Source organism: Falco punctatus (genome assembly GCF_963210335.1).
Source record: "Falco punctatus genome assembly, chromosome: 6".
Classification (NCBI taxonomy): Eukaryota; Metazoa; Chordata; class Aves; order Falconiformes; family Falconidae; genus Falco; species Falco punctatus.
Window position 1 is genome coordinate 91,878,419 of NC_137585.1, and position 19,495 is coordinate 91,897,913.

At 41.7% G+C, this 19,495-nt stretch overlaps 1 protein-coding gene across 1 annotated transcript; it reads right to left on the reverse strand.

Moving 5' to 3' along the window:
• Positions 1-27: 27 nt before the first annotated feature.
• Positions 28-18,683, reverse strand: HBP1 (HMG-box transcription factor 1). The gene is made up of 11 exons (XM_080392756.1): positions 18,583-18,683; positions 14,248-14,440; positions 12,896-13,127; positions 11,933-12,062; positions 11,036-11,147; positions 10,801-10,913; positions 10,313-10,469; positions 9,621-9,765; positions 6,923-7,252; positions 2,773-2,914; positions 28-1,143 (listed from the first exon to the last, which is right to left on the reverse strand). The coding sequence occupies exons 1-11, from the start codon at positions 18,595-18,597 to the stop codon at positions 1,126-1,128; spliced, it is 1,587 nt and encodes a 528-aa protein (XP_080248882.1). The 5' UTR covers positions 18,598-18,683; the 3' UTR covers positions 28-1,125.
• Positions 18,684-19,495: the final 812 nt, after the last annotated feature.

Sequence of the window (19,495 nt, forward strand, 5' to 3'; positions counted from 1 at the left end):
ACCTTCATTTTACAAAATACACACCACCAAGTTTTAATGAATTTATTTGAAATGATATACAAGAATATAGTGTGCAAAAATCTTAGGGGCAACATCATATAGACATGTGTCATAAACTGAAATTTACAGTTGTGATTCTTAAAAAAAAAAAACAACAAAAAAACACACAGCTGTTTAGTACATGAAAAGCTATGATTGTAAAAGTTCACAGCAGAAGCAATTGTAATCCTAACGCAGCTGCTCTAATTTTTAGACAGTTGGAGGAAAAAAAAAAGTAAAGTGCAAGTGTTGCACGTATAGTTAAGTGCAAAGTTTGCCCCCACCATAAAGATGTCTTATGGCAAAATAAAATGTTGTAGAGTATGTGGCAAAGACAGAACACAGAATTAAAACTATGATGGTGACGATATCAACAGCACCATTTTTCTTGAGATAATGCTATTTATTCATTTCATCCTGTCCTGGGCCGTAACAGCTCTCACTAGCGCCAGCTGGTGCAACAAAACTATCTCCCTTGTGGATACAAATGTGATACGTGGCAACCCAAGCAGCAGCTCCCGTGCGACATCACACAACACTCTCCACTTACCGCGTGTTCTGGGCAACTTGCTGGCATCTGGGCAGGCTGGGAAGCTACAGGCTGGTAATACATTTTGCCATTTCAGAAAAACCCAGGCCCCAGAATCGTAATTAATAATACGGTTGTGCAATACATATTAATCAGCAATAAGAATCAATGTATATAAACAGCTGTTACATATTTTAAAATTCCCCTTTTTGTACATTTTCTTTAAAAATAAACATTTATACACATCTCCTTCGCCTCTTTCTAAAGTACTTTAGCACCACAGGATATCCATTTTCAAGCCTATATTACCTGATGCATATATGAAGTTTGGAAGAAAAATAAGGCAATTTGGTTTAAATTGTTGATAGTTTCAGCTTACTTAATGTTCTATTGTAAAAAGCAAATCTGCACTCGTATTAGATCATTTCCAACTTGATGGTGCCGGTATTTTATGGTCATATAAAGTCACAACAAATAGTTAAGACCTTGATCTTGCATCTTCTTGCCATCAAGCAACAGCCATTTTGTAAATACAGAGTTAACAGGAAAATTCTGGCTTAATGCTGTTGTGAGCCCTGAGAAAAAGAGAAGAGAAAACCAGGTTAGTGGTTACGAAGCAAAGGGGAGGCAGACCTTACCTTAACTGTAGCAAACGTTTGTTCTGAAAGCCACAAGTACTTGTGATCATTGATCAGTTAGAAGAGAAGAAAAGGCTGAACGATTATTTTATCCCCTGATCGACAGATCATCAAGGCTTCTTTGTCACAGCCGGGAGTCCACAGTTATTGCTTGGTAAGGTAACCAAGCTGCTAACAACATTCATAGTTCACCGACAGAAAACAAGGTGTTTCCTGCTGCAACGCTGCATTAACAAGTTCTACAGATACTGTTATCTTGGCTTGAAGACCCCAGGGACAAGGAAAATACTACTACAAGGCAGGGTAAGAAAGGCGTCCTTCTTCCTAAGGCCAGCCCACCACTGTTCTCCAGTTACACACCACGGCCCCAGTGAGTTCCCAGAAGCAGGTGCACGTGTGAAATGGCACTGATCTCCCCATCCAGTGCCCAAGACTGCAGTAGCGTAAAAGCAGAAGAAAAGAAATAAATAGTAGTATTTTAACTAAACCCACAAGGAAATCTAACAGAAGTTGTCACTGTTGATTAAAACAGAATACAGCGAACAGAAAACCAGCCTGTTCCTAGCAGCTAGGATTTGGTGAAACCTTCTGCAACAAGGGACTGAGAACTCGGCACCCAGTATGTACGGCAAAGCAGCAGCTTAACTGGTGGTGCATTTCTTACGCAGTCTTAAGGCAACACTTGCAAATGCTGTTTAGGAAGCAGCCTCACTGACACACGAGAAGTAAGGGGGTGATTTGAGGATGCAATCTTAAACCTGTGAAGTCCACACCATGCTTGATGCTCCCGTCCAGGCATAAAACGGCTGATGAAAGGACCCGGCATTCCGTGCACCTCAGTGGATCTTTCCTTCCACCCTGCTTTTCTAGCTGAACATGGAGGATGGCAGAATCTCCTTTTTTCCACGTTCTCTTTATATGATAAAATTAGCTTGAAAGCCCTTATCTTACCTAATATATCCCCCACCTTGCTGCAGACTCATTAAATTGATGGCCTTCTACAAAGTGGAAAACAATCTATCTCCCCACAGAGGACGCGTTATCTGTTCTATTTATTTTACAATTAAAATAGAGTAATAAATAAAAGGGGTTAATGGAAAAAATACAATCTGCTCCCTCAACAACTTTGTATATGCTGATACAACTTATGAGTAAACAAGACAGAAAACGGTAAAGAAAAAGGAAACTGAATCGGAACAGAGAAGGATTCTGTGGGAGTTTTAAGTTGTTTTGACAGACATGGACGGATGTAATTTAGGTACAACCTTATAAACTCAGTTACTTCATACAAAAGGTCACGTGCCCTCCCTCTGCATTTCGTAAGCGCACTCACTTGCAGTCCAACAGAAATCATGCAACTCTCAGGAAACAGGCAGCCAGACCCTCCCCTCCCCCGTCTCTGGCCAGCTGTCCAAAAGCAAGTTACACAACACAGGGGAGTAAAATGAAGGTTTGGGCTACCCAAGAAAGCAGACAGCAGACTTTATCCTGCACAAAAACCACTCTAGTACCACATGAACACATTTAACTGCATTAAAAAAAACAAAGACTGCTTCCCAAACATACAGAATTTGTTCGTTTTCGTTTCCAACAGTCAGGATTTAAACGTTTCTGTTCTTCTGCCAAGGCCTTGGCTTCTAGCGTGTACATCCGTCTTTCTTCATTTTTCATTTTCTTCCACCTGTCACCAAGTATCACACTTATGGCTCTGCAAGATAAATGTTTACAATACGGTCAGGACACCATGTTAAGAAATAAAGGAATATTCTTTTTTTATCTCAGCACTTTAAAGACAAAAGTTAAACGTGGAAATAATACACACAGAAGAAATCAACTGTATCTTTAAAGATTTTTTTAAAAAACAATCATGTTTCTGATTATCTTCTCAATCCTCCTTTTAACAGTTGAACAGCTGAGGCTTCTGTGTGAGCTGAGCACGGGTCAACGCACAGTCTAACATTTCAAAGGATGTACACAGCAACTAGCGTAAACCAGAAAAATAGGGATGTTAAAAAACCCTAAACCACCACCAAATGGTAACTCACATTTGCTTTGCTCTGCTTTCGTACTAGAAGACCGCATGACAGATTTGCTGAAAATATGTTCTCTAATAATTAGGGCAATGATCTGAATATGACCTCAGCCAAACAAGTATTTCATTAACTGCAGATCCCCATGTCTATTTAACATAGGCATGTAGCTTCTTCCACCTTCAATCCATACTGGGCGGAACATACTGGTAAGTTCCCACTCCTAAGCAGAAGGAATCAGTTGCTCTAACACACCTATCACGATTTCCAGAAGCTGAACGGATTGCTTTCCTACTGCTTATAAACTTGATGTCTTTTGGGCAATACTTCCCCGTATTATCATGCCATATTGCTTAACTACACTCCCAAATGTTGGATCAAGATTCCATTGAAGCTTTAACTCCACACTTCAGCTGAATGAAAATCTCTAAACAGCTCTTTTATATTGATAAAATTAGTAAATTAGTGAGTAGGCGTGCTTTGGCTTCAGATTACAGCGATGAAGTTCTATGACCAGCTTTAAGGAAAAGGTGTGTACAACTACATACTTTGCTTTATCGTATTAAAAAGTTCCTTGCTGGTGGCAAAGCCATTCAGACTTTCTAACACATCCAAGAAGAGCAAAGTGTCATCAGCCGTTTCCACGGCATTACACATACAGCAATTCGGAAGGCTTTTCTGCACCATACTAAGAAAATGGATTCTAATCCTGCAAGACCATGTTGTACTGGTCAGGCTCCCGCGAGGTGCAGAGCACTTGGAGAGCACAGCAAGAGCTCCGCTGGCGCTGCCGGTAAGCCTGTGCTGTCACATGCTCTGGTGACTCCTTTGAGCAAACTCCTCAAGTTGCAACCACATCCCATCAACATCAAATCTATTTGGACAGCCTGTCTGTTTGGCAATGGAATTTCTAGTCTTCTAGCCAAACTGTAAGCCACTATCTTTGGTCTGTCATCAGAAGGAAATACATTCCAGTTTAATGAGCTGGTTTTTTCACGTTTTGGCAGTATCCAGAGGCAAATCAACAGCACCAGAAACCTGGGTATGGTCACCAGTTTGTGCTGGGTCGCTCATACCCCCAGGAAAGAACACGGTGACCTAGAGAGAGCAGGCTTGCTGCTAAAGCCATTGCATTTCCACATAAAAATGCACTATAAAATCTTTGTATTTCACACTCAAAAAATTTGTATGTATTTTATACCTCCAGAGAAAAAACCTTATGAGGCACTGAGAGCGAGTAGAGATCTGTATGTTTCAAAAAGCTTGAAAAATCTAACACAAGAGACAAAAGCTCCATTTCTCCAAGGAAACAGTAGTATGAGCGAACCACTGAGACTGAAAAGATGTATACAGCAAAATTTCCTGAAGTAACAGGGACCTAATTCTCGTGACCATAAACAAGTACAAAAACCTGACCCTGCTGCATCACTGCCTCAGGCACCCGTCACCTCATCAGAACTTCGCAGTGCTCTGCACACTGCCTCTGTCATCTTAAAACGCTGGTAAGATACCCCACCGCATTTTATCAACCGACTACGTGCAGCATGCAATCCCTCACATGCAGTTAATTCAAAAGAAATTACTGAACAGAATTGAGATCATCTCTGGTTTACTCAGTAATTATGTTCAGCATGAACAAATGTTAATAGCTGAGTGATTTTCTTCATCCTTAGATTGTACACTACTCAAATTATTCAAGTATTTCTGAAGCATAACCAAGACCAACCATGGTTACAGTGGGAATATCTAGAAAAGAAACAAATGCTACCCTAACACCAGCTTCTTAAGTACGGTCCTACAGTCCACAGTATTTTTAAGTATCACGTGAATGCTGACTTGTGCTTTCAGTGATTACAGCTCACTGTCTTGCTGACGTGACTTGAACTACTTTGTCTCTAAACAGACCGCTTAACTCGGGACATCTCAAGTTCTGTCCTTTCTTAAATGCTTAAGAAAAAAACCCAAAACCCATAGCAAACATAAGAACTCCGCTGAACAGAAATGAGTACTACATATAAGCATCTCATTATATAAGCATACAATGAGATGATCTGCTCATTCATCTGAAAATGACACACACATTTAAGTAACAACAGTTGCCTTTGAATAGCTAAAATAATCAATGTCCCAGCAACGCTTAAGCAACTATAGCTGAATGCCTGTAAAATCAACCTACACTAACTCTTATGATCAGTCTTCTGTGCTGTACCCTGTGGGTGCCAAGAAACTGCATCCACGGGCACTGCCCTCCAAACGGCCCAGGGAGCAGGGCAGGCTGGAACCTGGAGCTTTGTCATCACTTCCCTCCGAGGTAAACCTGCCCACCGAAATATTCAACTTCTGTTCACATCCATCCAGCTGCAGCTCCAGTTCACTTCATCTGTTTGAAATCAGCATTTTAAATTAAATATACAACCATCGTAAACTTTCCTAGCCAACATTTCTGTCTGATGGTTGCAATGAATTTGAAGGCAGCGCATCTGCTTCACTGAAATTACTATAAACACTGCAGAACATCACTGCTAGGACACACAAGACTGGTTGGGATTTAAAGATGGCTTATTTGTGTGGTAGGATTTTATTCCTCAACACCAGTTACAGCTTCCTTACTAGAATATTAGGAAATAGCCAAAACCCTCTCAAAGCCTGTCACCTTCAGTTTTTATGAGATTTAGCACTCAAATTGTTATGTGACAACGCAATTTTTATAGTAACAATTTTCATAATGTTATAAACATAAAAAAAACTGATTGTAAGATCAGTGCATGTTCATGTGTTTTAGTTTATATTTACATTTGCACAATTAGCACAAAACATTTAATATTAAACTGATTAAATGTTTATTTTATAATTTATAATCATATTTTGATAATATAAATTATTATATAATATACACATACATATATTATTATAGGTGATATTTTTATATTATATGAATATATTATCTATAAGTATAAATAATAAATATATAGAATAGAAATAAAGATATAATAAATATATAATTGTTTAATACAATTTAGTATTAAAAAGAAAACATATCTAAAGGAGACCTTTATAAAAACATGATTAGACATGAATGTGCATCTAGATAGAAACAAAAGAAGAAACCAACAAAGAACCCTCCCCTCAAACACACGGTCATATGACTCTTCCTGCAAGTTTCAGCAGATTACTTAATGCCTTCAGGACAAGCAAAATTTGGCAATGTGCTGTTTGGACTAAGATCTTTCAGGTATCCCAACAATCAGTACTCCATTACTCAATATGATATACAGTCTGAGAATAAATGTTTTTTAAAAATTATTTTTTAAAATTAATTTTCCCGTTACAACACAAGAGAGCCTGGTACTTTTTTCCCCATGAACATTTCTCATCAGTGTAAACAATGATTGTTGTGTATTTGTGACTCTGCTGGTGCACATACATAGATATGTCAGTTGTTTTACCTGAATGCTTTCTCAGAAGGTTAAGTTTGCCAAAAATGGCTTGTGGCAGATTTACTGAGTACTGTAAATACTTAAAGGTGTGCCCACAGATTAAGCTTTGTTCAGCATCTTTCAAAACTTGTTCTTAAAACAATATACATTTTGTTTCAAATGCAAAATCTAGTCCACTTAAATGCAAAGGTGGGACACGGTTCTTCTGCTAGCTCCCCAGTAATACAAAACTACATTTTATACCATTACCTGTTGTCTTTCCCTGGATACATCTGAGTATATTCCACTCTGTATTTTTTGGCAAAAAGCATGAAGGCATTCATTGGTCTTTTGCACTTGTTTGGAGAAGTGGCACTCACAGTACTTGCAGTCCCTGAGCTGTGGCTTTTGCCAGCTTTGCTGTACAAAGAACTGGAGGAAAGATGTGATGACGCAGTAGGCGCACAGTTTTTACTACTGCATTCTGATCTCTCAGCATCTTGATTGTTTGACCCTCCACAAGACAGAGAAGCGCGACGCTGGCGAGCCATGCTGCTTAGCACATAAACTGCAGAGGAATCCATTGGTGTAAAATCATAACTACAAGAAAAAGACATATCATAAACCAATCAATTTTCATGTAAAATATCTAAATAGCTATTCGCTCTTCAACTCTGCTACATTTCTAGTATTCTAGTCTCTTTTGTGTGACATAATGATTTCTACCTGATGCACATATCAATGTGGGGAAAAAAAACCCAAACCAGAACTCTGACAAATGCATTAATAGTTTTTTTCAATGGAATGGTAACTGCAATTTTGCAAGATCTGCTGTGTACTATCAACTCCCCAGCTGTGTATCAATTCATTATACAGTGTCTTCAAATTTCGTCCTCTTTTGAAATAACCTTCTTTCTTTCTGCTTCTGTCCTTACCATAAATGAAATCTGGTCAGTGAATGACAGGTACTAAAAGGGACAACTGATGTGGGAAGAATAAGCATGAAGTTCACTTGCAAATATGTATTGATTATAAATATGAAACCACTGCATTAAAGTAAGTTATATACACTATTGTACAAATAACTTCTCTAGGCAGTTAAATACTATTTTACAGACAAACCTTCCACCCAAGTGACAAGTTTGAAAACCCATGACACTGCTTCCCTCTAGTGACAAAAATGTGAGGTGCCGCTACATTTCAAGGTATTTTTAACACTTCGGTGAGTTGCTTTCATACAACTTAAGACCTCCAAATACTATAAACTGTTGTGATTTTTTTGTTCACCAACAACTACAATTAACCTCTGACCATTACAGAAGAAGTTTATTTCCACAGACTATTTGTTATCCTCTCCAAGTGTGTGCAGATCAGTTTGGGAACCACAAGCTACACTGTCCTCGGCATGCTTTAAGGGGAAAATACACCTGTAAAGGTTCTACTCGATCATAAAGGTAAACCATTATGTTACCACCACAAAATAAACATAAAATGTATGTAACTCTAAGGCTCCACTCATCCACTGCTCGATGTGGCTACAGTTGCATAATTTATAGCAAAAATAAGGGCTTTGAAGGTTGTTTTTTTTTTCCAAACATGAAGTAGAACTACTAGAAAGGAAATGCTGCAAGTGATAGTCTAGCCCCCATCTGCAAAGTCCCCATCCTTCTGTGGGATGGAACCTAAATGCAAGGGTGGAACCTTAAGGACTGCCTCCAAAATGCCTTAGAAAAGTAAAAAGCAACAAAGAAGGGGTAACACTGACAACCTTGCAGGCAAGTTCACAGGATAGTGAGAAAAGACCTCTGATCTACGAACAGTCTGGCACCCTTCACATTTCTAACCTCCCTCCCATAACCCAGAAACAGGACTTCGATTTTTAATTCTTCTGTCCTGCTAATCACAGCTCCTGCTGCAAACTCCTTTTCAGTGACTTGCTTCCTTCTGCCCAGCAAAATAGACAGGAAATGTGAAGTGTCCGAGCAGTATTCAGCTGGGCTGCATGACTTGAATTCACAAGCCCGGTTTCTTCAGTGAGACGCAAATACAGTGATTCTAACAGCTCTCTACATATGCAGCTCAGAATACGAGTTAGTAAGAAAAAAAAACAGGCACAGATGAGTGAGGACATGCAATTTGGGACCTCACACTCCATGCCAGACTGAAATAATAAAAGAGCTCCTAGGGCCTGAACTGCAAACAGCATTTTAAATTCATTTTTTCTATTGTAAAACAACCCAAAAGGAACTGGACTAAAACACATGCTAAAAAAGAGCTAACACTGTAGGAGAATATGGATCCTACCAAACCTGGAAATCTCAAAATAGTACGGAAAAGTCTTTGTGAGTAATACTACTTCCTTAGAAACTTAGAATAATTTATGCTGGACAGGACCCCTGAAGGTTATCTGGTTGAACCTCTTGCTCAAAGCAATGCAAACCTCAAAGTTAATCAAACTATGAAGGTAAATTTGATATATTAGAAAAGAATCACAAAAAGCAGAATATACAAAAACATTAAGAATTTCGAAAGTACTCTATTCTAAAGCCACAGCACATGCATTTATTGCTAAGAAACTACTCAGGTAATTCAGAGAGACAGCTGCATGTGAAGCGCAAGTTAATAGCTGGCAGACATACTATTCTGGGAGAACTACTAGGTTTTTCAAACATAACCCACTTTACCTGAAGAATTTATAACAGATAATATATGTATTTTTACCACTTAATCTGGCCTAAACTATCATAAAAGGGAACTGAAAAGTTCTTTCATTCCAAACTCTTTGCAGTTTAGCAGAGCACATTATTACACAGATTTCATAGTATTCAGTCTACATTTCTCCCTCTTATTTATCTCGTATTACCAGAAGTATCCTCTCTGCTCTACAGAATGCTTCTAATTCTTGTAGACTTAAGGTGCCTTCTCATTAAATACAAGAGCCACTGAGGCCACTTTATCCAAAAATTACCTTTTAAATGTATCAAAAACACCTGAATCATCAAAGTTAATGGCATCAGGGTGTCCAGGAGGTAGACACAGATCTCCAAGATGCATTTCACAGCATGGAATGCCATGCTGTACCACAGTCAAGCTTGGATAAAAAGATGACCAACCTGAAGTGGTAAAGAGTTAAATTAGACAAATGGCCAGACAATCTCTCTAGTTCTTAACTGGAGCAATCCCATGCCTCTAAATGATACCGTTTTACAAAAATGTTCTGATGTAGTTCCTTTCACCCAAAATAAAAATCAGAAACATTTACTCAGGGAATACTTACTGCAAATAGTTTATTATCTCATTCTACCAAAAAAAAGTAATTGAAAACTGGGAACTTCTATCATCAGAAATTTCATGTTTAGCGAGTGAGAAAAGCCTCCCTTATTTGCAGCTTTCCTTTCTCCCCCCAAATTTTCTGCTTTCCTATGCTCCATTTATATATTTCATCAAACCTTTCCTTAAGAGATAATGCAGTATTTCTGTAGATTTATAGCTTTACAGTTTTGTTTGTTCAAATTCTGGATTTCTTTACAAAGAGAGTAAATTGATTCTACGACACCACTTTTACCAATTTCTTGAGCAACATGGGACACCAATAAAATCTGCAAACACTTTCTAAGAATATTTTAATATACAACCAAGTGTAGTTGTAGCATTTCATACCTTTATTTTTAACATAAAAAGGATGATCAAGTCTGCACTCTACTGTAAGCAAGCCATCTTCCACTGTGCCGGGATCAAAAGTCAGCTTCAGCACTGACTCACCAAAGGAAATGCTTTCTTCATGAGAAATCAACTTCAAACCATCTGAACCATAGCCCTGTAAACGTACATACAGTTCAAAATTTCTCCCCCCAAGAAGAGCATGTACCTGTGTATACCATAGGTGTACCATCACCTTACATTAAAAAACACCAACATCCTAAAAGCTCTTGCTAGAAATTAATAAAGATGATGTAACAGTCAAAATACACCTAAATGAATTCAGTCCAATCGCTTTAAAGCAAGATACTCAAATAGCACAGCCATCAGCTCTAGTAAAGTTTAGTATAAACCTGTCTTCCTGAGACAGAAATTAAAGGCACAGGGATAACAAAACACTAAGTATTTGCTACAGGTATCAAAATAAATTTATTAAAACTAACAGCTACCTTGTAAGGACTCACTGGGAGATTTTCCTCTTTTCCACAACTTTCAGATCTTGCGAAATCTTCAACATCCTGCCACTCTTTATTGCGTCCTTTATGAAAGCATAAACGAGAGCCTAATAGATTTTTTCAAGGAAAAAAAAAAAATTACTGTTATGTAAAAAAGTCTGTGTTGCCCCCCCCAAAAAAAAGAACAAGACAATACAACTACTTATTTAATAATAATGTGTTGTTCTACCTTTTAGAAAACAATGCCAAACAGTTGAAGGCCAAGAATGGCACCATCCTAAATCATCATCATCTGAAAGTGATGACATGCAGAAGATGCCAGATTCTGATTCACTATTTGCCTGTTAAAAAAAAGCAAAACAATGTTAATATTTTACTGAAGATGATGGGCTGGTCTTACATGTCTTCAGATACATTCACTGATTTGCATGTGTCATCGTTTTGCCTTCAATACTAACAGAAATGTAACATGAAGACAAAGATTCAAAGAATGCAGTAAATGTGAATGGAGTGTTTTCATCTCCTACCTTGAAATGTGCCATCCTGAAATTTTCAAGTTTCATTCTCTGAGATTCATTTCACACCTATGGACTATCTCATGCTTAGGTACAAACATTTTACAAGCTACCATTCCTTGGTCATCCACAAACCACCCAGAGTGCACGTTACTGTATGGTCAAATTACTGAAAAGCTGTAGGGCCAAGGTGGTTCTACATAAATCATGGGGAAAAGCCCCATGTCTTTAACAGACAAGTTTCAGACACAAATTAATAGACAGGAAAGGAAGAAGCAGGACTGACAAGTTTTGTGCATCTAAAAGGAGATGGGTTTGTATTTCCTTTCAAGACAGCAAACAAGTTACTACAATTTTTTAAAGCTTGCTATAGAAGGAACTACAAGAGAAGCAGAGCTTTCTTAGAATGTGTTTTCTTCATAAAAATGTGTGTGATGTAGCACTGCAAGTTTATTGTGTTGGGCAGAAAGTAACAGAGTATCTAGCTTAAACAGAAATGGTATTAGAACTAAACAGGTGATTTTTTTAAAAAAAATGTTTCTCTTTTCAAAAAGCTTAATCCATTACTCATGCATCTGTATTTATTTTAGAGATGTTTCAGAACAACTCACCCTTTCATGTCTGACTGGTGTTTCATCCAAATCATTCTTGAAGTTGGGATCATTCTTTGAGGATCCTGGTGGAGGACGTGCATAGGAATGTAAACTTTTGCTTGTAGCTATTATGTGAACAGGAGATGATCTACAACAGAAAAATGTATTTTACAGTATCTCAGATTAAGACAACAGAAGACTTAGCTACCTTTACTCTAAAATGCTTTTATTTAACAAATATTTCTGTAGGCATGAGCCAAATGCCAAATAAACTTCATATGCACCAACAGTCAAATGGCATCATTAAAGGATGCAAGCTCAGGCAAAGGGAGTACTTAGCATAACTCCTGCATAGCTTCTATGTATCACCCAAATGACTACCTTCACATCAGCATCTCCTTGTTACAATGCTGAAGTTTTTACAAATACCTTGAGGTACACAGACATCTGCTCTGTCCTAACAATTAAATCCCCTGTGCATGAGTGTGAACGGTACTGCATTTAATTTTCTTACTATAAACCTGTAAGACCAAAGCCATGCAATAAAAGGTAAAGCCCAGAAATTTCTAAGATCCCACACTGCTTCTCACAGCCTTATGGAATTTACAGATCGCAAATCTGAAACAGTATCAATAAAAAATACATTGCATTATGCACTAGCAAGTATTAAGAATTTAACATAATAAATTCATCTTGATTTTTCATCTGCTGCTTCACATGAAGTAAATGGCTGTCATTTCTGAGCCTTCTGTGCAATGTCCTTATACCAGCCTACCTCATTCACCGCTAGCAATTAGCCATTTTTGCAACAGGCTCTGAAATGAGTCCTGTGCAATCTTCCACAGAAGAATAGTTACTATACAGAAAGATCAAAAATAGGGCTCCAGTTCAAAGGCAGGAGGTGTAAAAAGTGAAGAAAATGTTTCTGGAGACATAGTATTACAAATCTTAAGAGTTCAAAACTGAAATGAACGTCAGTACCTGTTATAAAAAGAGCACTGCATCAAAGGACTTTGAGGACTTGTGGCTATATTTGCTAATTCTGTCAACCAGTTCACCCCGTTCTCACAATAACCACTTTCTGAATTGCTGTTTGAGGTATGTTGGTTCCAGGAAGACCTTGAACATTCCTGATGTGAAACATCAGCTCCAACCTGAAAAAGTGCAGGTGGGGCAGAATCCGTCTGCACAGCCTGTAGTTCAGGAAGATCATCTACAAACAAACGCACCAATTACCATAATTGTACCCATCAACAAATTCTAGTTGACACCAGATCTTGCAAATGAAAATAAAAAAGGAATTACAATGAAGTAACTGATTTTATTTTCTCATATCACAATGACCAACATTTCACAAATCCTATTCATAATTTTGACAAAATAGCCACAGAAATAATCACATTTCTGGTCTATTATACACTCATACAAGCAATTTAGCAATTAAGAAAAACATTAAGTAACTAGATAAAAATGCAGTTCTGGTTTTAAAGTTTTTAACTAGACTAACTAGTTTACACAGAATTGTACTGAAGAATTACGCAAAAGTAGCAACATGCTTCACTGAAATACTAAATCAACAATTAATCTGTCCTAGCAGGTGCAACACTAAAAAATATGAACATCAGGGGCTGTACAAGGTAAAAGTTTTCCATGTTTCCACCAAGGAACTAGAATTATGTAAGTCAAAAGTCATGACAGCTGAGCATACGGTCTTGCAGAAGTGAATTCCTATCAACAATCTACATGTTACACAAGTTAAATAGAATAGCAAAGCCATATTTAACTGAAGTCTGTGTTACATTCTCTCATGTAACCAAGTATTGTTCTTAATCACGCCAGGATTTCAATTAAATGTGTAAATATTTCACTGATGCTATCAATACTTTCTAACATACATGTTATTTTTATCCAATACAGAAGAATGGAAGTTAAATCTTCCTCTAGCTCAGAATCTCTATTTGCAGGGGATCTAAAGCAGCATCATTTCCCTCTTTAGGAGGAGCTCTTGAGCTTTCTATTTCTCTCGTGCCAAAAAAAAAAAAAAAAAAGCTTCTCTGGAGATTAGGAGCAGAAATTTGTAAACAGAAATTTGTAGCTCTCAGTTCAAGAACACATTTAAGTCAACAGGCTAGTGTGTCAGAACTGGAAACGCGTTAAAGGGAGAAGTGACTTCAAAATAAGACCTTCAGATACCACAATTCACTGTCATATGCCCTGCCCTACTTAAGTCAAAAACCAGTAAACTTCATTCAGCTGCTTCCAGTAATTTCACTATAGGAAAACAACAACAAACTTCAGAATTTGGCTTCCTCTGAAAAAGTCATGTTATTTACCAAGTTCCATGTGTTCATCACAGGATGCATATCCAGGAGAAGAGGGCAGGTTTTCATTACACTTCAGCAACTCCAGTGACTCATTCATCCCTGAAGCTCTCTTGTCCACTACCAGAAGGAGTTTCTGAACTGCATTAGGCATTTGATTTGTCTTCACTTCCCACACCATGTTAGGATGCTCCAAAGTGTCTGACTTTAAAGAGACAGAGGTTAAAAATTCATACACACGTGAACTTTTTTAAATTGCACCTGACAAGTTACTTCATTACCAGAACCCTAGCTCCTCCATCATCTGTTGAGAATCACAGACAGCATAGTTTAGCTTGAAAGGGACCTCTAAGTACAACCCCTGCAGAAAGCAGAGTCAACTCTGAAGTCAGATGAGGCTGCCTGGGGCCCTCACCACTTGAGTTTCTAGTACCTCCAAGGATGGAGATTCCCTGACATTTCTCAGGAACCTGCTCCAGTGACCACTGTTGCTGTCAAGACTTTGTTCCTTACCCACATTTGACCTTCCCTTGCCGCAGCCTGTGTCTGCTGCCTCCACGAGTCTGGGGTGACCTCCTCAACCACCACTCAAGCCAAGGTAAAGAACATTCACTTGGTACGCCGAACCACCTCCCGTCACTGAAGGCAATCTGACAGGTCAGACAAGATTTGCCTTTGCTTAATCCATCCTGGCTATTCCCAGTCACCTCCTTGCCTTGTAACAGCTAGGACATGGCTGTCAGGAGGATCTGCCGCATAATCTTCTTGAAGGCTAAGGTTAGGCTGACCAGCCTGGCATTTCCCCAAATCCTCCTCCTTCAAGCCAGACATTTGCTTTTCTGCAGTTACTGGAGGCCCTCCTGCCACCAAATGCACTGCCTTTTGGAGAGCATCCTCACAGCGACACTGGCCAGCTCCCCCGACACATCCTTCTGGCCTCGCCGACCTGGGCTGCCCCTAACCTGCCTCTCTGCTGCTCCTCGCTCGGCCAGGCATGCTGCTACGCCCAGGAGCTCAAGGAACCTGGAAACAGGCCTTGCAAGTAAAGGACAAAGCAAAGATGCCGTCCCCAACTCCTTGCCATTAGGTCTCCTACGCCATTTAGCACCGGGCCCACATCTTTCCTAGTTGTCCTTTCCCACTGCCCTTCACAGCCCTTGCTATCTCAGCTCTAGGTACAGTCTCAAACACACCTGACTGCTAACATCCTTAACTGCGTTGTAAATGGAAAGAAAAAGAAGCCTCTACTAGTTTTCACTGCAATTTCATTTCCCTCAATCCCAGTACTGCAACATTCATACCAAAAGAAATATTTTAAATCATCTTTAGCAGTCAAGGAACTGCGTGATTATTCTCCACAACCACTGCCTCTAAAAGCTGGAAAACAAAGTTACGCAGTCTTTAGTAATGTGGTTATCTACTGTTTTTCTCAGATCACGACAAATTAAAGCTACTATAACATGAGTACCTTGTATTTAATGAATTATCCTTGAAAAAGTAAACAAGAGTGCACCACAAACGCACAGAAAACAAAGCTTATTAAGAAAGCAAATCTGAAAAATCTCCCACATGCATGTCCACTAAGTAAGCTATCATGCACCGCACTAGAGAAAGACAGCTAAAACCCGTCAGACCTTTTCATATGGAAAAGTAAGCCTATCATCCTAAGAGCTCCCTTAGTGCCATGCATAAAAAAACATCTGATAACAATTACAACAAAACAACAGCTTTATTTTAATAAACAGTTAAAAGGTGCTTTATGTATACAGCCAACATTTTTAATTCCATGTTCCCACTTATTCCATAAATTTGTTTCATTTATTTTACAGCTTGTCCTGTATATAACATAGTTCAGATGTAACCCTTTCAATTACATACTGGCCCTACCAGAAAGGCCTAACCTGAGCAGTGAATTTTTTTTACTGGAAAATTTCTAACCTTCTCCCTTCATAATCTTTCAAATACATGCAAAGCTTACATTAACTTTCATTCCAAACATAAAATGTTTGATCCTACTCAAATGGCACTACTGCAAAAGCCACAACAGTGTAATTCTGATTTTAAGGAGAGAGATGGTAAGAGAAATGAGAACATACAAAATAAACTATCAATGGCATGTGTATTTCACCCCTAAGAAGCATCATTAATGCAAATCATTCCTGTATCACCCATGAGGGACAGCAAAATTACGGAACACCACAAGGGCAGAAAGTTCAGTCATTTCTGAACAGAAAACCAGACCTCAGTAGTACAGGTCAGGACCCTGATATTATCTCCATGTAATCAACTCTAAAAAGCCACTCCTTGTTTTTCTGACTTGTCTAAGTCCTTCCATTCACGCCTTCTGCCTTGTTTTTCCTTCTGTTTTTTCTTCCTTCCTTTTCCGTTTTCCTGCCAAAATTAACTTATTTTGGGACTGCTACCTTCTCCTTCCTTGCTGCCAAGATTTGGAAGTACCTGTTCTGGTTACCCCAACACAATGCAAGTCTGAGATAAAGTACAGATACAACACACTAGTCTGACAAGAAAGTTGTTTGAGAAATAAATTATTCTTCCAAGTCACAAGAATTTCTCTAAACCAAAGCTACCCATGTACAAAAGCCAAAATATCCTCTAACAACTGAATTAAAATAAAAAACAAAGTAAGTGCCCAACTTGAATTATCAAATTGTTTTTATTCTGCTTGATTAAAGCCTCCTTTGGACATCACGTGCTTCTCTCAGCCTTTCAGTGTTTTGGAACATTAAGGGGAACGGTCACTAATTAGCTTGTAAAGATTTATATTCTTTTAGTTTAACTTCATGTTCAAAACTTGTTGCAACAGATGCCTTCTAGAAGTATGCTTCCCAGAACTATAATTACTGCCATTTTCCTCAGAAGCTACATGAATTTATTTAAGAATCTGTGCTTTAAAATATGTCAGTATTAACAAAGAGCTTATTAACTAAACCACGTCTACTTTTGAAGGACAAAAATAAATTCAGAACAGAAGTAAACAAAGACTGTGGCCGAGAAGGGGTTCAGCAGGAACCGAGCAGTATCCACCCAAACCGCACCGTGCAGGAACGCCTGGGTGGAAGTGGTTTTCCTTCTGCTATTTGCCTTCCTTCCCCCAACCTACCGCTGCCGTCTCAGGCATGGTCTATGCCTGTAGCGATTTACTGGATGGTGTTTAATACGGAGAACAGCTTCTCCAAGCAAAACACAACATACTGGCAAGACTGGATCTACACCAGGGACTTTTACTGGCACAGCTGCTTTGATCAGGGATCCTCGCTCCGCATCCCGGCCTCGCACAGCTGTGCCAAAACGCTGCAGAGGCACAGCCGCAGAGCAGCAGCACAGGAACATGATTCACGATGTTTTGGCAAAGGCGGCCTTCCAGCACGGCACAGGCCGAACCCTACCCTACCTTCCACCCAGCTCCTTCGGATTGTCGCCCCGCCCCGCGAGGGCCGCGGAGGGAGCGCTCCACCCCCACCCCCCCCATTCAAACGCCCATCGCAGAACAAACATGACTTTGATTACGTAACAGTTACAGCAGAACCAAAGGCGTGTGAGCACGGAGCAGTACGTGCCCCCCGCCGGAGGGCAGCCTCCCACCCCCCCCAGCCCCCTCCACTACCCGCCCACCCCACCCCCCGCTCCGGGACGGACCCGGCCCGCGGCCGCGCCCGGGCCCCCGCCTCCCCCCGCCCGCACCCGGGCCCGTCACGTGACCCCGCCTGGACGCTGCCCTTGTTTATACACTGCTGCCGGCATGGCGCATGCGCGTAAGGCCCCATTCATTCACAACTGCGTAACAGCTCGGCCTGGCCGGGGGGGAGGCGGCGGGGGCGCCCCCCCTTCGCCCCAGACCCTGCCGCTAACCCCCGGCCGGGACGCCGCTGGCACTAAGTCGTCCCCCCCCGCTCCTCCTCCCTTCACGAGCCGCTGCTCTCCGTGACGGCGCAGAGCGCCCTCGCTCTGACAGACCGAGGCAGGCGGGCGCTCCCCGGGGAAAAAAAAAAAAAAAAAAAAAAGAAAAAGAAAAAAATAAGGGGGGACGCTCGCTCTACTTCGCTTGGTTCCGCGGCCTGGTGCCGCAGCTGAAGGACCGCTGGGGCGGCCGGCGCCCCCGTGGCCCTTCAGCCCAACAGCGCGGGAGCCTGGCGGCCCCGCAGGGCCGGTGAGGAAAGGCGCCCAGTAAACAATGTCCGGGCTCCTGCCACAAGCCAGGAGCCAACGGCCTTCTCGGCTCGGCCCGCGCCTGCCTCCGCTCCCCTCCGACCCGGCGGACCCCGCCCATGCCCCGCCGGGGCCTCGCAGCCCCCCAGAAGCGGCAGCTCCAAACTTTGTAGTACTTACCAAACCCGTCGCCATTACCAAATTCCCCTCAGCTTCCCCCCCCCGCCACCTTCCCACAGCGAAGCCCCTCCCAATTCTGGCGGTGCTCGCTCGCCGAGTAGCCGAAACAACGTTGCGCAGGCCCCAGCCGCTCCCTATTGGCTGCTTGGCCCGTCTATCAGAACTCCGCGGAGGGCGGACATGTTTTGAATCTCCCGAGCAGCTGATTGCACCGCGCATCACATCAATCACCCCCAGACAGCGCTCCGATTGGCCAAGGCCCCCGCTGGCACGCGGAGGGGCGTTCTGGGAGCCGTAGTCTCCGCCGCCGCCACCGCGGGCTGACTCGGGCGCGATAAGACGACAGCCCCCAGGCTGCCCCGCGCGGCGCTCGGCCGATAGTAAACAAGAGTCACAGGGACACGTGTACCGCGGCCGCGGCCTGCAGCTCTCCGCCGGGCTCTGCGCAAGGCAGCCAGGGGCAGCGGGGCCGGGCAGGGCCCCCCGCCCCGCAGCAACCCTAGGCGCGGAGAGGCGCTGCGGCGGCAGAGCGCCCCCCGGCGGCGGCAGGTCCCCGCAGGCTCCCGCAGCGCGCCGGGCGGGGCGCGGGCCCCGAGATGGCGGCGGCCCGGAACCGGCGAGCGGGGCCGCGGGCTGGCGCCTCTGCCTGTAGCGAACCCGGGGGGGGGGGGGGGCGGTGCCTGCCGTGATTTCCCACCGTTAGTCAGCGCTCCGAAAGGCTGTTACGAAACGGGCCCGCTCGCACCTCGCCAAATAAAGGCTGCGGCCTGCGGAGGGCGGGGGAAGTCGCTAAAGGTCAGGCGGTGAGTCAGCAGCCGCGCTCCCGCCGCTCCGGGCCATTAAAAAGACGCTGGTTGCAGCTTAGGGCTGAAATAAAAAGGGGCGGGGGAAATTTTTTTAGATCCATGCAGGT